Genomic DNA, 26620 nt, shown 5'->3' on the forward strand with positions numbered 1-26620 from the left:
CAGATGCAATGTCGGAAAGTCAGTTGGAGGAGCCCCTGAGCCAGGAGACGTTCTGCGAGCTGTGGAACTCGTGAGTCTCTCGCTGTTGAAATGGTTTCGCCAATCCCGAGTCGTGGCCCCGGAACAATTCTCCTTCCCCGCTTCCGAAGGCGCCAACCTTCGCTGCGATAAGGGATCCCTGGGCCACTGGCTGCCCAAAATGGCTATTCTTCACGTGTGTGTGTGGGCTGGCTATTCCACTGCATGGGGCATCACAGTTCTGTCCACTCTTGACTGTGCGGCGGGGGTGGACTGTGCGGCGGCGGGGGTGGGGGGAGAAGAAGAGTCCTGTCCCTAACCCAAGGGCACTTTGTAGACACTAATACCGACCAGCTTGAGACCAGCTGTCAGCACAGACCAGTCGGCAGCTCAGTGTCGCCCGCCCCAGCCCCTCGAATGGATTTCTGTGCGCCGCACTGCCGTGTAAATCAACAACGAATGTGTTTGCTTCTGCCCTCAGGCTCCAACTTCCGTCGTCGGAGCTGAGTGTCACCGTGGGACTGGGGAATGAGTTGCCGATGTGGGTGAGTGTGTGTGTGTGTGTCGGGGGACGGGGAGGGGCGTGAGGTCCAGGCTGCGGCCTGTAATACTGGGACAGCGTCAAGCAGGGAGTGGGCCCGGAGCCTGTATCCCGGGAGTGGGCCCGGAGCCTGTATCCCGGGAGTGGGCCCGGAGCCTGTATCCCGGGAGTGGGCCCGTAGCCTGTATCCCGGGAGTGGGCCCGGAGCCTGTATCCCGGGAGTGGGCCCGGAGCCTGTATCCCGGGAGTGGGCCCGGAGCCTGTATCCTGGGAGTGGGCCCGTAGCCTGTATCCCGGGAGTGGGCCCGGAGCCTGTATCCCGGGAGTGGGCCCGGGGCCTGCCTCCCGGGGGGCGGGGGTAGGCCGGAGCCTGCCTCCCGGGGGCGGGGGTAGGCCGGAGCCTGCCTCCCGGGGGGCGGGGGTAGGCCGGAGCCTGCCTCCCGGGGGGGCGGGGCCCGGGGGCCTGCCTCCCGGGGGGCGGGGGTAGGCCGGAGCCTGTCTCCCGGAGGTGAGGCCCGGAGCCTGTTATTTATGTCACCTTTGGCCTGTGGAGCAGGGCAGTGCCTGGTTCCCTGGCCCCCAGTGATGCGCCATCAATAACTCCAGAAGACTAAGAGTTAAACTTGTAACAAGTAGGCTTTTATTAACAAAAGAATACGAGCATGCCTCTGCTGGTAGACCGATCCTTAAAGCCAGGGGGACTGGAGGTCAATCACCTTTATATCTGGGCTTAGGGGTGGAGCCAGGGGCGGAGCCAGCTGAGGCATGCCCAGACATGTTCTGTGCAGGCAGATTAGTGGTTTACCACATTCACCCCTTGTTTAAAATGAGTCCGGCGGGGTGAAGTGTCTCAGAAGTTCGTATTGGCAAGTCTCTCCGGGGGTCTTGTCTGCCGTAGTGATCGTCGTGGTGCCGGCTGCGGCGGTTCTTTTCCCGCAGCCGTTTCCCGCGTGGGCCGGAGCACCGGTGTGTCGTCTTCGTGGGTGCGGGGTCGGTGGGTGTATAAGGGTGGGTCACAGGGCCCTGGCGTGCCGTCTACTTGGGTTCGATGTGGATTCCCTTCTAGGGGTGTGTCGTGGGTGTATAAGGGTGGGTCACAGGGCCCTGGCGTGCCGTCTACTTGGGTTAGATGTGGATTCCCTTCTAGGGGTGTGTCGTGGGTAATGGTAGTGGGTAATGGTGTTTTCGGTGGCACCTGAGGGTGCGAGGTCTCGTATGGAGACCGTGTCCTCCCGCCCGTCAGGATACGCCACGTATGCATATTGTGGGTTGGCGTGGAGGAGGTGGACCCTTTCGACCAGGGGGTCTGTTTTATGGCTCCTCACGTGCTTCCTGAGCAAGACGGGCCCTGGAGACGTCAGCCATGGCGATAGCGATGTCCCCGAGGTGGATTTCCTAGGGAAGACGAACATTTTCTCGTGAGGGGTGGCGTTCGTGGCGGTGCAGAGTAGTGACCGTATGGAGTGAAGCGCATCGGGGAGGACTTCTTGCCAGCGGGAGGTTGGGAGGCCTCTGGACTTTAAGGCTAGCATGGCGGTTTTCCACACTGTCGCGTTCTCCCTTTCTACTTGTCCGTTACCCCGGGGGTTGTAGCTGGGAGTCCTGCTCGTGGCTATCCCTTTTTCGAGCAGGTACTGGCGCAGCTCGTCGCTCGTGAACGACGAGCCCCTGTCACTATAGATGTAGCTGGGAAAACCGAATATGGTGAAGAGGTCATTGAGACATTTGATGACTGTGGCGCTGGTCATGTCCGGGCAGGGAATAGCGAATGGGAAATGGGAGTACTCATCAATGATGTTGAGGAAGTACGTGTTGCGGTCAGAGGAGGGGAGGGGCCCTTTAAAATCTACGCTTAGGCGCTCGAAGGGGCGGGTGGCTTTTATCAGGTGCGCCCTGTCTGGCCTATAAAAGTGCGGTTTGCATTCGGCACAGACTTGGCAGTTCCTGGTCATGGTCCTGACCTCCTCGATGGAGTAAGGCAGGTTGCGGGCCTTAATGAAGTGGAAAAACCTGGTGACCCCCGGGTGGCAGAGATCGTTGTGGAGGGCCCGTAGCCTATCGACCTGTGCGTTGGCACATGTTCCATGGGATAGGGCGTCCGGGGGCTCATTAAGTTTCCCAGGCCGGTATAAGATATCATAATTGTAGGTGGATAATTCGATCCTCCACCGCAATATCTTGTCATTTTTGATTTTGCCCCTCTGCTTGTTATTGAACATAAATGCTACTGATCGTTGGTCAGTGAGCAGGGTGAAGTGTTTACCGGCCAGGTAATGCCTCCAATGCCGTACAGCCTCCACTATAGCCTGGGCCTCCTTTTTGACTGAGGAGTGTCTAATTTCGGGGCCCTGGAGGGTTCGTGAAAAGAAGGCCACGGGTCTCCCCGCCTGGTTAAGGGTTGCGGCCAGGGCGAAGTCAGACACATCGCTCTCCACTTGGAAAGGGATGGACTCGTCCACGGCGTGCATTGTAGCCTTTGCAATGTCCTCTTTTATGCGGGTGAAGGCTGCACAGGCCTCTGCCGCCAGGGGGAAGGAGGTTGACTTGATAAGGGGCCGGGCTTTGTCCGCGTAATTGGGCACCCATTGGGCGTAATAAGAGAAAAACCCCAGACATCTCTTCAGGGCTTTGAGGCAGGGGTAGTTCCAGAAGGGGGTGCATTCGGTCGGGGTCGGGGCCGATGACTCCGTTTTCCACTACACAGCCAAGGATAGCGAGGCGGGTGGTGCGAAACATACACTTTTCTTTGTTGTATGTCAAATTTAAGCGCTGGGCTGTTCGGAGGAATTTTTCTAGATTGGCGTCATGGCCCTGCTGGTCATGGCTGCAGATGGTGACATTGTCCAGGTAGGGAAAAGTGGCCTGCAGCGCGTTCTGGTCAACCATCCGGTCCATCTCCCTTTGGAAGACTGAGACCCCGTTGGTGACGCCGAAGGGGACTCTGAGGAAGTGGTAGAGGCGGCTGTTTGCCTCGAAGGCAGTATACTGGCGGTCTTCAGGCCTGATAGGGAGTTGGTGGTATGCCGACTTCAGGTCAATGGTAGAGAATACCCGGTACTGTGCAATCTGATTGACCATATCAGATATGCGGGGAAGGGGGTATGCATCTAATTGGGTATACCTATTGATTGTTTGACTGTAGTCAATGACCAGGCGCTGTTTCTCGCCGGTCTTCACGACCACTACTTGGGCTCGCCATGGGCTGGTGCTGCCCTCGATAATCCCCTCCCGCAGGAGTCTCTCTACTTCTATTTTAATGAAGCTTCTATCCCTGGCACTGTACCGCCTGCTTTTTGTTGCGATGGGCTTGCAGTCGTGGGCGAGATTAGCAAACAACGGTGGGGGGGCTGACTTTCAGGGTGGATAGGCTGCACATTGTGCGCGGCGGTTGTTTTAAATTTTGCCGGCTGCAGACTGTAAGTGGGGGCAGGGGCCCGCCGTACGCCATCGTGACATTCTCTAGGTGGCACTGGAAATCCAGTCCCAGTAGCACAGCAGCGCAGAGCTGTGGCAGGACAAGGAGTTTAAAGTCTTTGTACTCTGTGCCCATTACTGTCAGGATCGCTACACAGTAGCCGCCGACGTCCGCCGTATGGGACTTGGAGGCCATAGAGACCCGGTGGCGCGTGGGCATGACTGATAGGGAGTAGCGTCGCACCGTGTCGGGGTGGATAAAGCTCTCCGTGCTCCCGCAGTCAAATAGACAGTTGCGTGACCGTTTACCTTGATGTCCATCGTGGACCTGGCCAGTTGGTGAGGCCTGGATTGGTCCAGGATGATGGAGGCCATCGTTGAGGTCGGTGGGTCGCTGTTGTACTCGCGCGAGGCAGTGGGGGGGGGGGGGGGGGGGGAGAGTCAGGGGCCTGGTCCCAAAGTGACGTCCAAGATGGCGGCCCGCACGGCTCACACGCGGCTGGTGGTGTCCAAGATGGCGACCTGCACGGCTCACACGCGGCGCTGCTGGAGTTGGTCGGTTTCGCCCTGCACACTTTGGCATAGTGCCCCTTCTTTCCGCATTTGGAGCAGATCGCGTCCTTCGCTGGGCAGTGTTGTCTGGGGTGCTTGGCCTGGCCACAGAAATAGCACTTTGAGCCTCTGGACATCGCAGCTGTAGTTGGGCTGCAGGTGGGCCGTGGCGGTGGTGGCGTGGCGCAGGCCTGTGGCCTTACCGTGTCCCAAGATGGCGGCCCCCGCGACATCCACGGGGCGGGGAGGGCCGTATGGTCGGGGGGGTAGGCATCCATGTTTCGGAGGACCACGTCCAGCGAGTTAGCAAGGGCCACAGCCTTCTGCAGGTTGAGCCCACTTTGCTCTAGCAGTCTCTGTCGAGTGTAGCTGGACCTGATGCCGGTGACGTAGGCGTCTGATTAGGTCATCAGTATTTTCCGCGGCCGTCACCGATTTGCACTTGCAGTCCCGGCCGAGGACTCTCAGTGCCCGTAGGTACTCGTCACCCGATTCCCCGGGTCGCTGTTTGCGGGTAGCCAGGAGGTGTCTTGCGTAGACCTCGTTGACTGGCTTAGTATATTGTTCTTTTAGTATCGTGATAGCGGCCGTGTAGGATACAGCGTCTCGGATAATCGAATATACTTGGTGGCTCACCCGTGAGTTCAGTACTAGCAGTTTGTCGGCTTCGGTCCTGACGGTAGTGCTGGAGGCCTGCAGGAATGCTTCGAAGCAGCTCAGCCAGTGCTCGAAGTTATTTGATGCATCCGCCGTTTGAGGGTCCAGTTCCAGGCGTTCCGGTTTCAGGATTTGCTCCATTTCAAAACCTTTTGTTAATAAAATTGATGCGCCATCAATAACTCCAGAAGACTAAGAGTTAAACTTATAACAAGTAGGCTTTTATTAACAAAAGAATACGAGCATGCCTCTGCTGGTAGACCGATCCTTAAAGCCAGGGGGACTGGAGGTCAATCACCTTTATACCTGGGCTTAGGGGCGGAGCCAGTTGAGGCATGCCCAGACATGTTCTGGACAGGCAGATTAGTGGTTTACCACACCCAGCTCTTGCTGGGCTGGTTTGGGTGGGGGTGAATTGAGGGAGGGTTATCAGTCTGACTATTTCTTGTTATTTTTTCTCCCCCCCCGCCCCTCAAGCCGGCTCTGGTATGCCTGGACATGCACGCCACGATGGAGGAGCTGGACGCCGTGAGCAACAGCAACAATTCCCTGGACTGCCCAGATCTTCCTGACAACCCGGCACCCCGGCCCTGCTCCTCCCAAGCCGGACTGGGCACGGACTGCCCCATCGTGCCCACCTCCACTGTCCTCGCCACCACCGACTACCCGGGCCCACACCTGTTCCAACTTCGCTTCCAGCAGTCCAGCACCGCCAAGTCGGTCACTTGCACGGTGAGAGTCTCAGACCAGAGGCCTCCCCCACCTTGGTACCGCGATGCACGTTCCCGCTAACACTGCTCTGAATGCGTGTCGTTGCCATATTTCTCTTTGCGCAGGGGCTCTCCTTTTATCTGGTGTCCGCCGTGGCTCAGTGGGCAGCACCCTCGCCTCTGAGTCAGAAGGTCGTGGGTTCGAGTCCCACTCCAGAGACTTGAGCACAAAAATCCAGGCTGACACTCCTAGTGCAGTGCTGAGGGAGCGCCGCACTGTCGGAGGGGCAGTACTGAGGGAGCGCCGCACCGTCGGAGGGGCAGTACTGAGGGAGCGCCGCACTGTCGGAGGGGCAGTACTGAGGGAGTGCCGCACTGTCGGAGGGGCAGTACTGAGGGAGCGCCGCACTGTCGGAGGGGCAGTACTGAGGGAGTGCCGCACTGTCGGAGGGGCAGTACTGAGGGAGCGCCGCACTGTCGGAGGGGCAGTACTGAGGGAGCGCCGCACTGTCGGAGGGGCAGTACTGAGGGAGCGCCGCACTGTGGGAGGGGCAGTACTGAGGGAGTGCTACACTGTCGGAGGGGCAGTACTGAGGGAGTGCTACACTGTCGAAGGTGCCGTCTTTCGGATGAGACACTAAACCGAGGCTCCATCTGCCCCCTCAGGTGGATGTAAAAGATCCCACGGCCACTGTTTTGAAGAAGAGCAGGGGAATTCTCCCCGGTGTCCTGGGGCCAATATTTATCCCTCAATCAACATCGCTAAAATAGATTATCTGGTCATTAACACATTGCCGTTTGCGGGAGCTTGCTTTGCACAAATGTCTGCCCGTTACCCACATTACGACAGTGACCACACTTCAAAAAGTACCTCATTGGCTGTAAAGTGCTTCGGGATGTTCTGGGGCCGTGAAAGGCGCTGGAGAAATGCGTGGCTTCTTTCTGATATATAACTTCTGTCCCATTTTACCAATTTGAAATTTAGAAAGCGTACCTTTAAGCGCAGCCACTGATTAATGAACCGAATCTGTTGATTGTGGCCCGGCGACACTCTCTCCAGTCCTTGGATTGTCGCCAGTGTTCGAATGGGTGCAGGTGCTGGGGTAGAAATAGCAGCTAAAACCGCAAATCCCAGCTTACCTTCCTTGACGTGACCGCGGTCTGAAGTTTGCGCTCCCCTTCCCGAATTCTCCCGGCCCATGGCGGCTGCCTCGCCATCGCTGTCGGGTTTGTCCCTTCGCGGCTTTAGTTTGCTCAGAGAAAGAGGACAGATCGAGAGAGAGATCGCGAGAGAGAGGGAGCAGGAGAGGGGGAGAGAGCGAGAGAGAGGAGAGATCGAGAGAGAGAGAGAGATCGGAGAGCTGTAACCCTTTGAGGCAGCTCAGAGGAAGTGGATCAGGCATGACTGGGCATGTTGTGGCTGCAGTTCTAAGCAGAGTGTCTCCTCCCACTCCTGCCTTGTAATCTAGCCCATACTCACTCACTCAAGCCTGGTTGTGGTGTGTGGGACTGGGTTCGCTCTCTCTGTCTGTATCTGTATCTCTGTCTGTGTGTGTGTGTCTCTCTCTCTCGCGCTCTCTCTCTCTCTCTGTCTGTCTATCTCGCTGTCTCTCTCTCTGTCTCTCTCTCTCTCTCTCTGTGTCTCTCTCTCTCTCTGTCTCTCTCTCTCTCTCTCTCTGTCTCTCTCTCTCTCTGTCTCTCTCTCTCTGTCTCTCTCTCTCTCTGTCTCTGTCTCTCTCTGTCTCTCTCTCTCTCTGTCTCTCTCTCTCTCTGTCTCTCTCTCTGTCTCTCTCTCTCGGCTAAACCCACCATGCCGGCTTCTGCCGGCTTCCTGCTGCCCGCGCAGTTGGATTCGGTCGGGCTGCCTGTCCGGATTTGGTGGAGGCCCCGAGTGGGCGTGCGAGTGGTCACGCTGCGCCGCATCTCTGACCGGCCTGCGGTGGGAGGAGAGGAGCTTCGAGGAGAGACCGGGACGCTGGTTCGCCTGCGGGTAGAGGTCAGTCGCGTCGCCGGTCAGCTCCCCCCAGCGTCGCCCCGGTGACTGGGTTCCGCCCCTGGTGGTGCCGGGCTGCGGTTCCCGTCCCCCCGACATCAGCTCCCGTACCCTGCCACACTCGGGCCTGCTCTTTACTCGTGAGCCAAGACTGTGACTGACCCCTGTGGCCGAATAGCAAATCTCAGATCAGCTGAGGTCGGGCGCCCGTTAAATCGTGAAACTGCTGAAGGAGTTCGCCGGCGGAGCAGGGGGCAAATCGGGAATTATAGGAGATCGGGAATTAAACGGGGGAATTGGAGGAGGGAGGAATTAAAGAAAGAAAGACTCCCATTTCTCCAGCACCTTTCACGACAACCGGGCGTCCCAAAGCCCTTTCCAGCCAATGAAGTACTCTTGAAATGTAGTCACTGTTGTAATGTGGGGAAACTGGGAATTGGAGGAATGGAGGGGAGACGGGGAATTCTGGTCGTGGGAGCTGGTGTGTGACATCACTGCGGCTGGAATCCCGGCTTCAGTCACAGGGTGGATGTTCACTGGGTGTCTGCCGATCGATTCTTGCCTCAGCTTATCCGCTGCTGAAACCCTCATCCGGGCCTTAGTTACCTCTAGACTTGACTATTCCAACGCACTCCTGGCTGGCCTCCCACATTCCACCCTACGTAAACTTGAGGTCATCCAAAACTCAGCTGCCCCGTGTCCTAACTCGCACCAAGACCCGTTCGCCCATCACCCCCCCCCCCCCCCCGTGCTCGCTGACCCCACATTGGCTCCCGGTTAAGCAACGCCTCGATTTCAAAATTCTCATCCTTGTTTTCAAATCCCTCCATGGCCTCGGCCCCTCCCTATCTCTGTAATCTCCTCCAGCCCCACAACCCCCCCCGAGATATCAGCGCTCCTTTAATTCTGCCCTCTTGAGCATCCCTGATCATAATCGCTCGACCTTCGGTGGCCGTGCCTTCTGTTGTCCGGGCCCTAAGCTCTGGAATTCCCTCCCTAAACCTCTCCACCTCTCCTCCTTTAAGACGTTCCTTAAAACCTACGTCTTTGACCAAGCTTTTGGTCACCTGCCCTAATTTCTCCTTATGTGGCTCGGTGTCCAATTTTTTGTCTTATACGGTTTTAAAGAGTGTGCAGGGACAGAGGGACCTGGGAGTTAATGTGCATAGGTCTCTGAAGGTGGCAGGACATATTGAGAGAGTGGTTAGCAAAGCATATGGGATCTTGGGCTTCATAAATAGAGGTATTGAGTCCAAAAGTAGAGAAGTTATGCTGAACCTTTATAAAGCGCTGGTTAGGCCACAACTGGAGTATTGGGTCCAGTTCTGGTCACCACACTTTAGGAAGGATGTGAAGGCCCTTGAGAGGGTGCAGAGGAGATTTACCAGAATGTTTCCGGGGATGGGGGATCTTAGCTACAGGGACAGGCTGGAGAAGCTGGATTTGTTTTCATTAGAGCAAAGGAGGTTGAGGGGTGATTTGATCGAGGTGTACAAGATTGGATAGGGTTTGGATAGGCTAGACAGGGAAAGGCTGTTCCCACGAGTTGATGGTACAAGGACTAGGGGGCACAGATTTAAGATTTTGGGCAAGAGATACAGGGGGGACGTGAGGAAAAACTTTTTAACGCAGTGAGAGGTGAGGACCTGGAACTCGCTGCCGACGGAAGTGGTGGAAGCGGAGACACTCGATGTTTTCAAGGGGAGACTGGATAGGCACTTGAGGGAAATAAACTTGCAGGGCTACGGGGATAGAGCGGGGGAATGGGACTGACTGGATTGCTCTACAGAGAGCCGGCACGGACTCGATGGGCCGAATGGCCTCCTCCTGTGCCGTCCTGACTCTGTATAACCGCTCCTGCGCCGCGCCTTGGGACGTTTTACTACGTTAAAGGCGCCACGTGAATACAAGCTGTTGTTGTTGTTGATTGCTCCCTCATGCAGTCTCTCTCTCTCTCCCTGCAGTACTCGCACACCTTGAACAAGTTGTTCTGCCAGCTGGCCAAGACCTGCCCCGTCCAGGTGAGCGTGGCCTCCTCGCCGCCCGCGGGGTCCCTGCTTCGCGCCACCGCCGTCTACAAGAAGTCCGAGCACGTGGCGGAGGTGGTGAAGAGGTGCCCACATCACGAGCGCAGCTCGGAGAACGACGATGGTGAGCTTTCGGTGTTGGGCGCCCCGGGGGAGAGGGCGGGCGGGGCGATGGCAGATTCGAATATTCTCCCAGCGGTTTAGCCTCGGCGTATTCTGTGGCGAGTTACCATCACCGAATCCCCCACCATCAACATCCTGGGGGTCACCATTGACCAGAAACTCAACTGGACCAGCCACATAAATACTGTGGCAACAAGAGCAGGTCAGAGGCTGGGTATTCTGCGGCGAGTGTCTCACCTCCTGACTCCCCAAAGCCTTTCCACCATCTGCAAGGCACAAGTCAGGAGTGTGATGGAATACTCTCCACTTGCCTGGATGAGTGCAGCTCCAACAACACTCAAGAAGCTCAACACCATCCAGGACAAAGCAGCCCGCTTGATCGGCACCCCATCCACCACCTTAAACATAGACGATAGGAGCAGGAGTCGGCCATTCGGCCCCTCGAGCCTGCTCCGCCATTCAATGCGATCATGGCTGATCATCCAAATTCAGTACCCTGTCCCTGCCTTCTCCCCATATCCCTTGATCCCTTTAGCCTCAAGAAATATATTTAACTCCTTCTTGAATATATTTAATGAATTGGCCTCACCTGCCTTCTGTGGTAGAGAATTCCACAGGTTCACCACTCTCTGGGTGAAGTAATTCCTCCTCATCTCAGTCCTAAATGGCTCACCCCTTATCCTTAGACTGTGACCCCTGGTTCTGGACTCCCCCGCCATCGGGAACATCCTTCCTGCATCTAGTCTGTCTAGTCCTGTTAGAATTTTATAAGTTTCAATGAGATCCCCTCTCATTCTTCTAAACTCTAGCGAATATGAGCCCAATCGACCCAATCTCTCCTCATATGTCATTCCTGCCATCCCAGGTATTAAACATTCACTCCCTCCACCACCGGCGCACCGTGGCTGCAGTGTGCACCATCTACAAGATGCACTGCAGCAACTCGCCAAGGCTTCTTCGGCAGCAACTCCCAAACCCGCGACCTCTTCCACCTAGAAGGACAGGGGCAGCAGGCGCACGGGAACACCACCACCTCCAAGTTCCCCTCCAAGTCACACACCATCCTGACTTGGAAATATATCGGCCGTTCCTTCATCGTCGCTGGGTCAAAATCCTGGAACTCCCTCCCTAACAGCACTGTGGGAGCACCTTCACCACACGGACTGCAGCGGTTCGAGAAGGCGGCTCACCACCACCTTCTCGAGGGCGATTAGGGATGGGCGATAAATTCTGGGCCTTGCCAGCAACGCCCACATCCCATAAACAAATATATTTTTTAAATTGCCCCTAAACGCAGTTGGTATCCAGCCTCACCTTCTCAGCCTCGGCAGGCTCCCTGCCCCGTGAACTCTGGGCCTCCTGCCCCGGCCTGAGGTGTGACCGACCCGGGATTCAGGGAATCGGCATAGAATCAGAGAAATTCACAGCACGGAAAGAGGCCATTCGGCCCATCGTGTCCGTGCCGGCCGACAAAGAGCTCTCCAGCCTAATCCCACTCTCCAGCTCTTGATCCGTAGCCCTATCGGTTACGGCACTTCAAGTGTATATCCAAGTACTTTTTAAATGCGATGAGAGTTCCTGCCTCTACCACCCTTTCAGGCAGTGAGTTCCAGACCCCCACCACCCTCTGGGTGAAGAAATTTCACCTCAATTCCCCTCTAATCCTTCTACCGATTACTTTAAATCTATGCCCCTGGTTATTGACCCCTCTGCTAAGGGAAATGGGTCCTTCCTATCCACTCTATCCAGGCCCCTCATCATTTTATACACCTCAATTAAATCTCCCCTCAGCCTCCTCTGTTCCAAAGAAAACAACCCCAGCCTATCCAATCTTTCCTCATCGCTAAAATTCCCCAGTCCCGGCAACATCCTGGTAAATCCAGGCAATGTCCTCCTAAAAGGCTGGATCGCTCTTTGTCGGCTTGTGCGGACACGACGGGCCGAATGGCCTCTCCGTGCTGTAAGTTGCTATGATTCTATGCTGAATCCCGGCTCGGTCACACCTCACGGATGGAGGTGATGGAATGTTATTCGGAGACCGGATTCTCCCAGAACATAAGAAATAGGAGCAGGAATAGGCCACTCGGCCCCTTGAGCCTGCTCCGCCATTCAATAAGATCATGGCTGATCTTCGACCTCAACTCCACTTTCCCGCCCGCTCCCCATAACCCTTCACTCCCTTATCTTGTAAAAATCTGTCTATCTCCACCTTAAATGTATTTAATGACCCAGCCTCCACAGCTCTGGGGCAGAGAATTCCACAGATTTACGACCCTCAGAGAAGAAATTCCTCCTCATCTCAGTTCTAAATGGGTGACCCTTTATTCTGAAACTATGCCCCCCGAGTTCTAGAGTCCCCCACGAGGGGAAACATCCTCTCAGCATCTACCTTGTCGAGCCCCTTCAGAATCTTATATGTTTCAATAAGATCGCCTCTCATTCTTCTAAACTCCAATGAGTATAGGCCCAGCCCGCTCAACCTTTCTTCATAAGTCAAATCCCTCATCTCTGGAATCAACCTAGTGAATCGTCTCTGAACTGCCTCCAATGCAAGTATATCCTTCCCTAAATAAGGAGACAAAAACTGTACGCAGTACTCCAGGTGTGGTCTCACCAATACCCTGTACAGTTGTAGCAAGACTTCCCTACTTTTATACTCCAACCCCCTTGCAATAAAGGCCAACATTCCATTTGCCTTTTTGATTACTTGCTGTTCCCGCACCGCAAGTGAAAGGACCCCACCCAATGTTCCAGGGATCCTGTGCAGCCGGCTTTTCAATGCAATGCAATGGAGGTAATATACTGGCATGGATTGAGGCTTGGTTAACGGACAGAAAACAGAGCGTAGGAATAAACGGGTCATTTTCGGGTTGGCGGGCTGTAACTAGTGGGGTACCGCAAGGATCAGTGCTTGGGCCTCAGCTATTCACAATCTACATCAATGATTTGGATGAGGGGACCAAATGTAATATATCCAAGTTTGCTGATGATGCAAAGCTGGGTGGGAATGTAAGTTGTGAGGAGGATGCAAGGAGGCTTCAAGGGGATATAGACAGGCTAAGTGAGTGGGCAAGAACATGGCAAATGGAATATAATGTGGAGAAATGTGAAATTATCCACTTTGGTAGGAAAAATAGAAAAGCAGAGTATTTTTTAAATGGTGAGAGATTGGGAAATGCACGTAGCATTCGTAACAAAATAGACGAGTTAATGGCACAAATAACTACATATGGGTATGATCTTGTGGCCATTACAGAAACATGGCTGCAGGGTGACAATGCCTGGGAATTAAACATACCAGGTTATTTAACGATCAGGAAGGACAGGCAGGAAGGAAGGGGAGGTGGGGTGGCTATGTTAATAAAGGAAGGAATCACTGTAATACAGAGAAATGATATTGGGTCAAAAGATCAGGATAATGAAACAGTTTGGGTGGAGGTAAGGAATAATAAGGGGAAAAAAACACTAGTGGGCGTAGTCTATAGGCCTCCGAACAGTGGCAACTCTGTTGGACGGAGTATCAATCAGGAAATAGTTGAGGCTTGTAATAAGGGAACATCTATAGTTATGGGGGATTTTAACTATCATATTAATTGGACAAATCAAATTGGGCAGAGCAGCCTTGAGGATGAGTTCATTGAGTGTATTAGGGATGGGTTTCTTGAGCAGTATGTAACTGAACCGACCAGGGGGCAAGCAACCTTAGATCTGGTCCTGTGTAACGAGACGGGATTAATTAAAAATGTCCTAGTAAAGGATCCCCTTGGAATGAGTGACCATAACATGGTTGAATTCCATATTCAATTAGAGGGTGAGAAGGTTGGATCTCAAACAAGCGTGCTAAGCTTGAATAAAGGAGACTATGAAGGTATGAGAGTGGAATTGAGTAGAGTGGATTGGGAAAATAGATTAAAGGGTAAGACGATACATGATCAGTGGTGTACATTCAAGGAGTTATTTTACAACTTCCAAAAAAAATATATTCCACTGTGAAGAAAAGGGTGTAAAAGAAAAGACAGCCATCCGTGGCTAAGTAAAGAAATTAAGGATAGTATTCGACTAAAAACAAGGGCATATAAGGTAGCCAAATCTAGTGGGAGGTTAGAGGATTGGGAAAACTTTAAAAGACAGCAAAAAATAACAAAAAGATTGATTAAGAAAGGGAAGATAGATTATGAAAGTAAATTAGCAAAAAATATAAAAACAGACAGTAAGAGTTTTTATAGTTATATAAAAAGAAAAAGGGTGGCTAAAGTAAATGTTGGTCCCTTAGAGGATGAGACCGGGAAATTAATGGTGGGAAATTTGGAGATGGCAAAAACACTGAAGGAATATTTTACATCAGTCTTTACAGTAGAAGTCACTAAGAATACCCCAACACTGGACAAACAGGGGGCTATAGGGGGGAGGAGCTAAACACGATCAAAATCACTAAGGAAGTGGTACTCGGTAAAATAATGGGACTCAAGGCGGATAAATCACCTGGACCGGATGGCTTACATCCTAGGGTCTTGAGGGAAGTGGCGGTAGGGATTGTGGATGCATTGGTAATAATTTTCCAAAACTCCCTGGACTCGGCAAAGGTCCCAGCAGACTGGAAAACTGCTAATGTAACACCCTTATTTAAAAAGGGCAGTAGACAGAAGGCTGGAAACTATAGACCGGTTAGCCTAACATCTGTGGTAGGTAAAATTTTGGAGTCCATTATTAAGGAGACAGTAACAGGACATTTGGATAATCATAATTTAATAGGACAAAGTCAGCATGATTTTATGAAGGGGAAGTCATGTTTGACAAATTTGCTGGAGTTCTTTGAGGAAGTAACATATAGGGTGGATAAAGGGGAACCAGTGGACGTAGTGTATTTAGACTTCCAAAAGGCATTTGACAAGGTGCCACACAAAAGATTATTGCTTAAGATAAAAAATCACGGGATTGGGGGTAATATTCTGGCATGGATAGAGGATTGGCTATCTAACAGAAGGCAGAGAGTTGGGATAAATGGTTCATTCTCAGACTGGCAATCAGTAACTAGTGGTGTTCCGCAGGGGTCAGTGCTGGGTCCCCAACTCTTTACAATCTATATTAACGATTTGGAGGAGGGGACCGAGTGTAACATATCAAAGTTTGCAGATGATACTAAGATGGAAGGGAAAGTAGTGAGTGAGGAGGACATAAAAAACCTGCAAGGGGACATCGACAGGCTAAGTAAGTGGGCAGAAATTTGGCAGATGGAATACAATACTGGAAAGTGTGAGGTTATGCACTTTGGCAGGAAAAATCGTAGAACAAGTTATTATCTTAATGGCAAGAAACTGGAAAGTACTGAAGTACAAAGGGATCTGGGGGTCCTGGTGCACGAAACTCAAAAGGTTAGTATGCAGGTGCAGCAAGTGATTAAGAAGGCCAATGGAATGTTGGCTTTCATTGCTGGGGGGATAGAATATAAAAATAGGGAGGTATTGCTTCAGTTGTACAAGGTATTGGTGAGGCCGCACCTGGAATACTGCATACAGTTTTGGTGTCCATACTTAAGAAAGGACATACTTGCTCTCGAGTCAGTACAAAGAAGGTTCACTCGGTTAATCCCGGGGATGAGGGGATGGACATATGAGGAGAGGTTGAGTAGATTGGGACTCTACTCATTGGAGTTCAGAAGAATGAGAGGCGATCTTATTGAAACATATAAGATTGTGAAGGGGTCGGATCGGGTGGATGCGGGGAAGATGTTCCCGATGATGGGTGAAACTAGAACTAGGGGGCATAGTCTTAGAATAAGGGGCTGCTCTTTCAAAACTGAGATGAGGAGGAACTACTTCACTGAGGGTGGTAGGTCCATGGAATATGATGCCCCAAAAAGCTGTAGAAGCTACATCATTACATAAATTTAAAACAGAAATAGACAGTTTCCTAGAAGTAAAGGGAATTAAGGGTTACGGGGAGCGGGCAGGAATTTGGACATGAGTCTAGGTTCGGATCGGTCATGGCCCTGTGGGTAGCGGAGCGGGCCCAGGGGCCGTGTAGCCTGATCCTGCTCCTATTTCGTGTGTCTAATTCTGTTAGATTCAGGAGATGGTTCTGTGATAGTGGATTGGCGGTTAGGATCAGATCAGCCATGATCTTATTGAATGGCGGAGCAGGCTCGAGGGGCCGATTGGCCTACTCCTGCTCCTATTTCTTATGTTCTTATGTTGGTGTTCAGAGGGACCTGGGTGTCCTTGTACACCAATCACTGAAAGTTAACAGGCAGGTACAGCAAGCAATTAGGAAAGCAAATGGTATGTTGGCCTTTATTACAAGAAGATTTGAGTATAAGAGTAAAGACGTCTTACTGTAATTATATCGGGCCCTGGTGAGACCACACCTGGAGTATTGTGCACAGTTTCGGTCTCCTTACCTAAGGAAGGATATACTTGCCATGGAGGGAGTGCAGCGAAGGTTCACCAGACTGGTTCCTGGGATGGGGGGATTGTCCTATGAGGAGAGATTGAGTAGACTAGGCCGATATTCTCTGGAGTTTAGAAGAATGAGAGGGGATCTCATTGAAACTTATAAAATTCTGACAGGAGTAGACAGACTAGATGCAGGAAGGATGTTCCCGATGGCGGGGAGTCTAGAACCAGGGGTCACAGTCTCAGGATAAGGGGTAGGCCATTTAGGACTGAGATGAGGAGGAATTTCTTCACTCAGAGGGCGGTGAATCTTTGGAATTCTCTGCCCCAGAAGTGCTGTGGAGGCTCAGTCTTTGAGTATATTCAAGGCTGAGATCGATAGATTTTTGGACTCTAGGGGAATCGAGGGATATGGGGATCGGGCGGGAAAGTGGAGTTGAGGTGGAAGATCAGCCGCGATCTCATTCAATGGGCCGAATGGCCGACTCCTGCTCCTATTTCTTAGGTTCTTATGTAAAAACCGCGCACGTACGTTATTCTGAATGGGCTGTGTACCGCCCCAAGGGGTGGGGGGTGTTGGGAACCGGAGGCGGCGCAGTGGTTTCCGTCTGCGAGTCAGGCGGGGCAGCTTGTTGCGGTGGGGGGTTAGTTCCCCCCTGCCGAGAATACGTGTTCGCTCCGCACCGCGCTCTCACGGCTGTTTGACCGATTCTGCTTCCACCCGCAGGCCCCGCCCCTCCGAGCCACCTGATCAGGGTGGAGGCGAACAGTCGCGCCCGCTATACGGAGGACGCTCACACCAAGCGGCAGAGCGTCTTCGTGCCCTACGAGGCGCCACAGGTAAGGGGGCTGGTGGGGATTTGAACCGTACCTGAACTAGGCTCACAGAATGAGGCTTGCGGCGTTGGGAGTGAGTCACATGTCCCAGTGCGGCCACGGTGGATCCCGTGGCCCACTACCCGCCCCTGGTCCGTGCAGCGTTAGCGCGCAGTGGCGGTGGGGGGGTGGTGGGCGCTGCATTCTGCTTCATTCGGCGGTTAAACTGCCTCCCTGCATGGCCCTGTCTGTTCTCGGTACCTGAGGTCAGGGCACTGACGGGCAGTGCCCTGGAGCGTGGGTCTGTCAGTTGTGCACCTGTCGCTGAAGGTAAGCAAGCAGGTGCAGCAGGCGGTTAAGAAGGCAAAATGGTATGTTGGCCTTCATAGCGAGAGGGTTCGAGTACAGGAACAAGGATGTCTTGCTGCAGTTGTACAGGGCCTTGGTGAGACCACACCTTGAGTATTGTTGATGCGCCATCAATTACTCAAAAGACTGAAGTTGAGCGAGTAACAATCAGGCTTTTATTAACTAAAGAATGAAGGTCTTGTCTCGAGTGGTCGACCCGTCCAGAATACTAAGGGACTGGGAGGTAGTCACTTATATACCTGGAATAGTGGGAGGAGTCAGCCGAGGCATGTCCAGACCTGTACCTAGTGGAATACACATACAGACACAGACAGGTATGACAGTGGTTTACCACAATTGTGTACAGTTTTGGTCGCCTTATCTGAGGAAGGATGTTCTTGCCATGGAGGGAGTGCAGCGAAGATTCACCAGACTGATACCTGGGATGGCAGGGATGACGTATGAAGAGGGATTGGGTCGATTGGGCTTATACTCGCTGGAGTTTAGAAGAATGAGAGGGGATCGCATTGAAACTTATAAAATTCTAACAGGACTAGACAGACTAGATGCAGGAAGGATGTTCCCGATGGCGGGGGAGTCCAGAACCAGGGTCACAGTCTAAGGATAAGGGGTAAGCCATTTAGGACAGAGATGAGGAGGAATTTCTTCACCCAGAGAGTGGTGAACCTGTGGAATTCTCTACCACAGAAGGCAGTTGAGGCCAATTCATTAAATATATTCAAGAAGGAGTTAGATATATTTCTTAAGGCTAAAGGGATATGGGGAGAAGGCAGGGGCAGGGTACTGAATTTGGATGATCAGCCATGATCTCATTGAATGGCAGAGCAGGCTCGAGGGGCCGAATGGCCTCCTCCTGCTCCTATCTTCTATGTTTCCCCTCTGGCTCGGGAAGGCCGGCTGGCAGTGTCTACGTATCCTGGGTCAGTGTGTCGCCGGGAGGAGACGGGTTGGGGTACAGGCTGCCGCAGGAGACGGGTTGGGGTAGAGGCTGCCGCAGGAGACGGGTTGGGGTACAGGCTGCCGCGGGAGACGGGTTGGGGTAGAGGCTGCCGCAGGAGACGGGTTGGGGTACAGGCTGCCGCGGGAGACGGGTTGGGGTAGAGGCTGCCGCAGGAGACGGGTTGGGGTACAGGCTGCCGCAGGAGACGGGTTGGGGTACAGGCTGCCGCGGGAGACTGGTTGGGGTGCAGGCTGCCGCGGGAGACGGGTTGGTTTCTAACCGCACCAGAACCCAGCAGTGCTGGGCGGAGCTTCCAGAGTAGGAAGTGTCTCCCTCGCCAGTTGCTTATTGCCCCTTCCTAAAGGCGCTGACTCGCTGGGGGTACGGGTTCTACGGGTGTGGGGGGTTGCTAGACCGATCCCTGCCCCGTCCGCGCGCACATCAGGTGAACCAGCGAGGGGGGGTCACTGGATAGCGTGCGGGGGGGTCACTGGATAGCGAGCGGGGGGTCACTGGCTAGCGAGCGGGGGGGTCACTGGCTAGCGAGCGGGGGGGTCACTGGATAGCGAGCGGGGGGTCACTGGATAGCGAGCGGGGGGGTCACTGGATAGCGAGCAGGGGGGTCACTGGATAGCGAGCAGTGGGGTCACTGGATAGCGAGCGGTGGGGTCACTGGATAGCGAGGGGGGGTCACTGGCTAGCGAGCGGGAGGTCACTGGATAGCGAGCGGAGGGGGGTCACTGGATAGTGAGCGGTGGGGTCACTGGATAGCGAGCGGGGGGGTCACTGGATAGCGAGCGGAGGGGGGTCACTGAATAGCGAGCGGGAGGTCACTGGATAGCGAGTGGGGGGTCACTGGATAGCGAGCGGGGGGGTCACTGGATAGCGAGCGGAGGTCGCTGGATAGCGAGCACGGGGATCACTGGATAGTGAGCGGGAGGTCACTGGATAGCGAGCAGCGGGGGGGTCACTGGATATAAATGCAAGTCTTTTCACTGCTGTTTTCTCCCCGGCCACAGGTGGGATCGGACTGTACCACCGTCCTCTACCACTTCATGTGCAACAGCAGTTGCATGGGCGGCATGAACCGACGTCCCATCCTCTCCATCATCACCTTGGAGACCCCTGAGTGAGTTCGCTGCTAATCGTACCTTGTCGTCTTTCGGGCGAGTCGCTCAATCATCTGCCTCCCCGGCGGATGTTAAATATCCCGCTGCGCTGTTGGCAGAGGGAGAAATTCTCGGCCGACTTTCGTCCCTTGAACCAGCGCCACCAAAAGCAGGTGGGCGGCGCTCTCTCGCCTCTGAGTCAGAAGGTCATGGGTTCAAGACCCGCTCCAGAGACTTGAGCTCAAAATCCAGGCCAACGCTCACAGTGCAGTACTGAGGGAGCGCCGCACTGTCGGAGGGGCAGTACTGAGGGAGCGCCGCACTGTCGGAGGGGCAGTACTGAGGGAGCGCAGCACTGTCGGAGGGGCAGTACTGAGGGAGCGCCGAACTATCGGAGGGGCAGTACTGAGGGAGTGCCGCACTGTCGGAGGGGCAGTACTGAGGGAGCGCTGCACTATCGGAGGGGCAGTGCTGAGGGAGCGCCGCACTGTCGGGGGGGCAGTACTGAGGGAGTGTCGGAGGGGCGGTACTCGGGGAGCGCCGCACTGTCGGAGGGGCAGTACTGAGGGAGCGCCGCACTGTCGGAGAGGCAGTATTGAGGGAGCACCGCACTGTTGGGAGGGGCAGTACTGAGGGAGTGCCGCACTGTCGGAGGGGCAGTACTGAGGGAGCGCTGCACTGTTGGAGATGCCGTCTTTCGGATGAGACGTTAACCCGAGGCCCCATTTGGTTGCTCGGGTGGACATAAAAGATTCCGCAGCACTATTTCGAAAAGAGCAGAGGAGGTATCCTGGTGTCCTGGGCCAATACTTAGCCTGATCTGAGCGCGGAGCTCCCCCTCGGTCTGGGCGCGGAGCTCCCCCTCGGTCTGGGCGCGGAGCTCCCCCTCGGTCTGGGCGCGGAGCTCCCCCTCGGTCTGGGCGCGGAGCTCCCCCTCGGTCTGGGCGCGGAGCTCCCCCTCGGTCTGGGCGCGGAGCTCCCCCTCGGTCTGGGCGCGGAGCTTCACCTCAGTTGGGGCGCGCAGTTCCCCCCCTTCCCTCGGCCGGGGCGCGGAGCTCCCCCTCGGTCTGTGATGCTGCGGCGATGCTCTGACACTTGCCTTGTTGCTGAATCTGTGTCTCTCCCTCCCCCCCCACTGCAGTGGCCAGCTGCTCGGGCGCCGCTGTTTCGAGGTGCGGGTGTGCGCCTGTCCCGGCCGCGATCGCAAGGGCGAGGAGGAGAACTACAAGAAGCAGCAGGAGAACGCGGCGGTGAAATCGAGCGGCTCTGCGACCAAGCGCTGTGAGTAGAGTCCGGGGCGGGAGGGGGGCGCTGGGGTGGGGGGCGGAGGCGGGGTGCATTGAATGGCTGCGGCGGGCAGCCTCACTGATCTCTCCTCCTCTCCGTTCCCCCTCCAGCGATCCGCGAGGTTTCCCAGCCCACCACCTCACCTGACGCCAGCAAGAAAAAGGTGGCCTCAGACGACGAAGTCTTCACCTTGCAGGTAAATGGACGACACACCGGGGCTGAAAGGGTTAAATTACGAGGACAGATTGCACAGACTGGGCTTACATCAGAAATAGGAGCAGGAGTCGGCCACTCGGCCCCTCGAGCCCATTCAATGAGATCACGGCTGATCTTCGACCTCATCTCCACTTTCCCGCACTCTCCCCATATCCCTCGATTCCCCGAGAGTCCAGAAATCTATCGATCTCTGCCTTGAATATACTCAACGACTGAGCCCCCACAGCCCTCTGGGGCAGAGAATTCCAAAGACTCACCGCCCTCTGAGTGAAGAAATTCCTCCTCATCTCAGTCCTAAATGGCCGACCCCTTATTCTGAGACTGTGACCCCTGGTTCTAGACTCCCCAGCCAGGGGGAAACAACCTCTCAGCATCTACCCTGTCAATCCCTGTAAGAATTTTGTATGTTTCAATGAGATCACCTCTCATTCTTCTAAACTCTAGAGAATATAGGCCTAGTCTACTCAATCTCTCCTCATAGGACAATCCCCCCATCCCAGGAACCAGTCTGGTGAACCTTCGTTGCACTCCCTCTATGGCAAGTATATCCTTCCTTGGGTAAGGAGACCAAAACTGTCCACAATACTCCAGGTGTGGTCTCACCAGGGCCCTATATAAATGCAGTAAGACGTCTTTACTCTTATACTCAAATCCTCTTGTAATAAAGGCCAACCTACCATTTACTTTCCTAATTGCTTGCTGTACCTGCCTGTTAACTTTCAGTGATTGGTGTACAAGGACTGGGCTTGTGTTCCCTCGAGTTTAGAAGATTAAGGGGTGATCTAATCGAGGTGTTGAAGATGATTAAAGGAGTTGATCGGGTGGAGAGAGAGAAACTATTTCCTCTGGTGGGGGGAGTCCAGAACAAGGGGGCAGAACCTTAAAATTAGAGCCAGGCCGTTCAGGGGTGATGTCAGGAAGCACTTCTTCACACAAAGGGGGGTGGAAATCTGGAACATTCGCCCCCAAAAAAACTTGAAACTGGGGGTCAATTGAAAATTTGAAAACTGAGTTTGATAGATTTTTGTTGTTTAAGTGTTACAGAACCGAGACGGGTAGATGGAGTTAAGCTACAGATCAGCCCTGATCTGATTGAATGGTGGGAACAGGCTCGAGGGGCTGAATGGCTTCAGCTGGGCAAAGCTGAGGAGAAGTGAGGCCCGTACACACAGACCAATCGGTCGCTCTGCCTGCCTGGTGGTTGCGGGCGTCTGGCCTCGTGCGGGCCCAGGTCGGCTGGTGTGTGACGTCTGGTTCACTCCCCGCAGGTCCGTGGACGCGAGCGCTACGAGCTGCTGAAGAAGTTAAACGAGGCACTGGAGATCCGCGACCTGATTCCCTCCAGCGTGATCGAGACCTACAGGCAGCAGCAGAAACAGAAGCAGTAAGTGTCGGGGGAGGGGGGGGGGGGGCGGGCAGGACGGCTATTGGGGATGTCCGCAGGGGAAAGGATTCCATTCCCGCCCAACCTGCCTGGGGCCGCCTCACCTCGGCGCCATTTGCACCGTTCTAGTTAGTCTGTCCACCGTGGCTCAGTGGGTAGCACTCTGTAGCCAGAAGGTCGTGAGTTCAAGTCCCACTCCAGGCTCTTGAGCACATAATCCGGGCCGACACTCCCAGTGCCAGTACTGAGGTAGCGCCGCACTGTCGGCGGGGCAGTACTGAGGGAGCGCCGCACTGTCGGCGGGGCAGTACTGAGGGAGTGCCGCACTGTCGGCGGGGCAGTACTGAGGGAGTGCCGCACTGTCGGAGAGGCAGTACTGAGGGAGCGCCGCACTGTCGGAGGGGCAGTACTGAGAGAGTGCCGCACTGTCAGAGGGGCAGTACTGAGGGAGCGCCGCACTGTCGGCGGGGCAGTACTGAGGGAGTGCCGCACTGTCGGCGGGGCAGTACTGAGGGAGTGCCGCACTGTCGGAGAGGCAGTACTGAGGGAGCGCCGCACTGTCGGAGGGGCAGTACTGAGGGAGCGCCGCACTGTCGGGGCAGTACTGAGGGAGCGCCGCACTGTCGGGGCAGTACTGAGGGAGCGCCGCACTGTCGGGGCAGTACTGAGGGAGCGCCGCACTGTCGGAGGGGCAGTACTGAGGGAACGCCGCACTGTCGGAGGGGCAGTACTGAGGGAGTGCTGCACTGTCTGAGGTGCCGCCTTTCAGATGAGACGTTAAATCTAGTCCCCGTCTGCCCTCTCGGGTAAAAGATCCCAAGGCCACTATTCTCCCAGTGTCCTCCTTGACATTCACATTGTTTTTTTCTTAAATTAATTCTCCGGATGTGGGCGTCGCTGGCAAGGCCGGAGTTTATTGCCCATCCCTAATCGCCCTCGAGAAGGTGGTGGTGAGCCGCCTTCTTGAACCGCTGCAGTCCGTGTGGTGAAGGTGTTCCCACAGTGCTGTTAGGGAGGGAGTTCCAGGATTTAGACCCAGCCACGATAAAGCCAGAGGGTGTGTTGGGGGTGAGGTGAGGGCAACTGGAACCGGTACCCCAGCCAGAGGTAGAGGAGCGTGGAGAATAATGTCTGGACTCTCTGTTTTCAGCCGGTTGAAAGCTGCTCACAAGAAGAAGGAGAAGGAGAGTGCGGAACTGAAGAAAGGAAAGAAGCTGCTTGTGAAGGAGGAGAGGGACTCGGACTGATTCCTTCTGCGCGCCTGGTGGGTCGAAAGGGATCCCACCCTTTTGCCAGTTTTAACGAGAAACTGCCACGCTGTACTTTTTTTAAAAATCTCTACTTATTTTTTTCCAGACCTGGGGCCGTGGGCCTCGCTGGCATTCACTCCGCTCTCCCCCCCCCCCCCCACCGTGTTAGCGAGCGGTGATGTGAGCGGTGTTCGGCCGACGGGTTAGCGACCCCGCCACTCCCACACCACCAGCCTTCAGCAGCTTTCCCGCAGCCGGTAGTCCGTTCCTTCCCTCCCCCTTCCCTGCCTTCACTTGCCAAGTTTCCTATTGCCACCCCCCCCCCCCCGCGCGCCCCCTCCCCGGGTCGGTCTGCTGTCTCGCTGCTTGCGGTCCCTGCTTACTCAGGGTTCGGGAGCCCCCCTGCTCCCCACTGACATTAATATCTGCCGTTGACATATTTGAAACTGTTAATGCTGTTCAGGCCGGGGGAGGTTAGATTAGGAATGGCTTGTGCCAGACACCAGGAGTTCCCCCCGAGAACACTAAACTGACATTTCTTTGGGGGCTGCAGATTGCATTATGCGTCTGGCTGACCCAGGAGGGCTGCTGATATTCGACCGTGGGGTGAAGCACCTGGCCCAGAGATGGGCAGATGTAAACGTGCGAGTGTGCCCAGTCACTGCCCTAGCTTCGGCTGCTTGTTACGGTTACCCTGGAGGGCGGGGGGGGGGGTTTGTTCTCATGGTTGCGGTCGCTGCGGCAACAATGGGAACCCCACAGCGATTCGAACGGTGATCGGGGAGGGGGTGACTTTCGTGGGACTTACTTCGATTGGGTGGGGAGGGCCGTGACACACCTCTGAGGGCCTGCGGGATCTCCCTTTGGGGCTAATCGATTAGCCGGTTCAAGCGAACGTGGGGAGGGAGGCGCTATTCGACCATGGGGTGCGTCGCCCGATGGGCTTCACTGAATAGTGAACAGGAGCAAAACCGCCCCCCCCCCCCCCCCCCCCCCAAACCTTGGGTGATTCCACCATCAGCAGCCTTCTACACCGCCCCCCCCCCAGTCCAGGGGTGCTGAGTCCAGGGGGCAGCCATCTGTGCCTGGCGGATATCTGGTCCACAGCTATGCGACCGGGTGAGGCATTCCCGCTGGTGCTCTCCAGCTATGCGACCGGGTGAGGCATTCCCGCTGGTGCCCTCGAGCTGCTATTTCCCCCTCGGTTCTCACTGCTGTCGGGCAACTACTCGTCGGGGTCCAGTTTGCAATGTTGTTGAAATGTGAAAACCCCTCGTGTCCCGCACAGGCCCTCGTGCCTGAAACCTGCTGTTCCTGTCTGTTATTGTGGAACTATTTTTGATATTGATGAAATAAAAATGGTTTTTTTCAACCTTTTTTTTATTCTGGGTGCTGTCTTTTCGTCACAAGGTCTGAAAACGAGTTTTCTCCACAATATAAATAACCCTCTGTAAATATGACACACTCCCGGGGACCCCCTGTAAATATGACACACTCCCGGGGACGCCCTGTAAATACTGACACACTCCCGGGGACCCCCTCTCAAATAGACCCACTCCCGGGGACCCCCTGTAAATACTGACACACTCCCGGGGACCCCCTGTAAATACAGACACACTCCCGGGGACCCCCTGTAAATACTGACACACTCCCAGAGACCCCCTGTAAATACTGACACACTCCCGGGGACCCCCTGTAAATACTGACACACTCCCGGAGACCCTCTGTAAATACTGACACACTCCCGGGGACCCCCTGTAAATACTGACACATTCCCGGGGACCCCCTGTAAATACTGACACACTCCCGGAGTCCCCTGTAAATACTGACACACTCCCGGGGACCCCCTGTAAATATGACACACTCCCGGAGAACCCCTGTAAATACTGACACACTCCCGGGGACCCCCTGTAAATACTGACACACTCCGGAGGCCCCCTGTAAATACTGACACACTCCCGGGGACCCCCTGTAAATACTGACACACTCCCGGAGACTCCCTGTAAATACTGACACACTCCCGGGGACCCCCTGTAAATATGACACACTCCCGGAGGCCCCCTGTAAATACTGACACACTCCCGGGGACCCCCTGTAAATACTGACACACTCCCGGGGACCCCCTGTAAATACAGACACACTCCCGGGGAGCCCATATAAATACTGACACACTCCCGGGGACGCCCTGTAAATATGACACACTCCCGGGGACCCCCTGTAAATATTGACACACTCCCGGAGGCCCCCTGTAAATACAGACACACTCCCGGGGACCCCCTGTAAATATGACACACTCCCGGAGGCCCCCTGTAAATATGACACACTCCCGGAGGCCCCCTGTAAATACAGACACACTCCCGGGGACCCCCTGTAAATATGACACACTCCTGGGGAACCCCGGTAAATATGACACACTCCTGGGGACCCCCTGTAAATATGACACACTCCCGGAGACCCCCTGTAAATACAGACACACTCCCGGGGACCCCCTGTAAATATGACACACTCCCGGAGACCCCCTGTAAATATGACACACTCCCAGAGACCCCCTGTAAATATGACACACTCCCGGAGGCCCCCTGTAAATACAGACACACTCCCGGGGACCCCCTGTAAATACTGACACACTCCCGGGGACCCCCTGTAAATACAGACACACTCCCGGGGACCCCCTGTAAATACTGACACACTCCCGGGGACCCCCTGTAAATCTGACACACTCTCGGGGACCCCCTGTAAATACAGACACACTCCCGGGGACCCCCTGTAAATACTGACACACTCCCGGGGACCCCCTGTAAATACTGACACACTCCCGGAGG

The 26620-nt window shown here is 54.9% G+C and overlaps 1 protein-coding gene and 1 pseudogene across 3 annotated transcripts; one reads left to right on the forward strand and one right to left on the reverse strand.

Moving 5' to 3' along the window:
* On the forward strand, nt 1–25175 carry tp53 (tumor protein p53). Of its 3 annotated transcripts, XM_085977566.1 has the most exons (10): nt 1–70; nt 500–563; nt 5660–5914; nt 9850–10036; nt 17155–17267; nt 19572–19681; nt 20803–20942; nt 21059–21144; nt 22433–22548; nt 23699–25175. In XM_085977566.1, exons 1-10 carry the CDS (start codon nt 9–11, stop codon nt 23793–23795), a joined length of 1230 nt encoding a protein of 409 aa, XP_085833692.1. In that variant the 5' UTR covers nt 1–8; the 3' UTR covers nt 23796–25175. The 3 variants fall into 3 exon arrangements, with proteins under 3 accessions (XP_085833692.1, XP_085833694.1, XP_085833693.1); XM_085977568.1 differs by lacking the exon at nt 5660–5914; XM_085977567.1 differs by lacking the exons at nt 1–70; nt 500–563; nt 5660–5914 and adding an exon at nt 7659–7888.
* On the reverse strand, nt 640–5545 carry LOC147091099 (uncharacterized; annotated as a pseudogene).
* Nucleotides 25176–26620: the final 1445 nt, after the last annotated feature.

This window comes from Somniosus microcephalus, unplaced genomic scaffold, assembly GCF_052327205.1.
Source record: "Somniosus microcephalus isolate GS21.2 unplaced genomic scaffold, FLI_Smic_1.0 unresolved_chr4, whole genome shotgun sequence".
Classification (NCBI taxonomy): domain Eukaryota; kingdom Metazoa; phylum Chordata; class Chondrichthyes; order Squaliformes; family Somniosidae; genus Somniosus; species Somniosus microcephalus.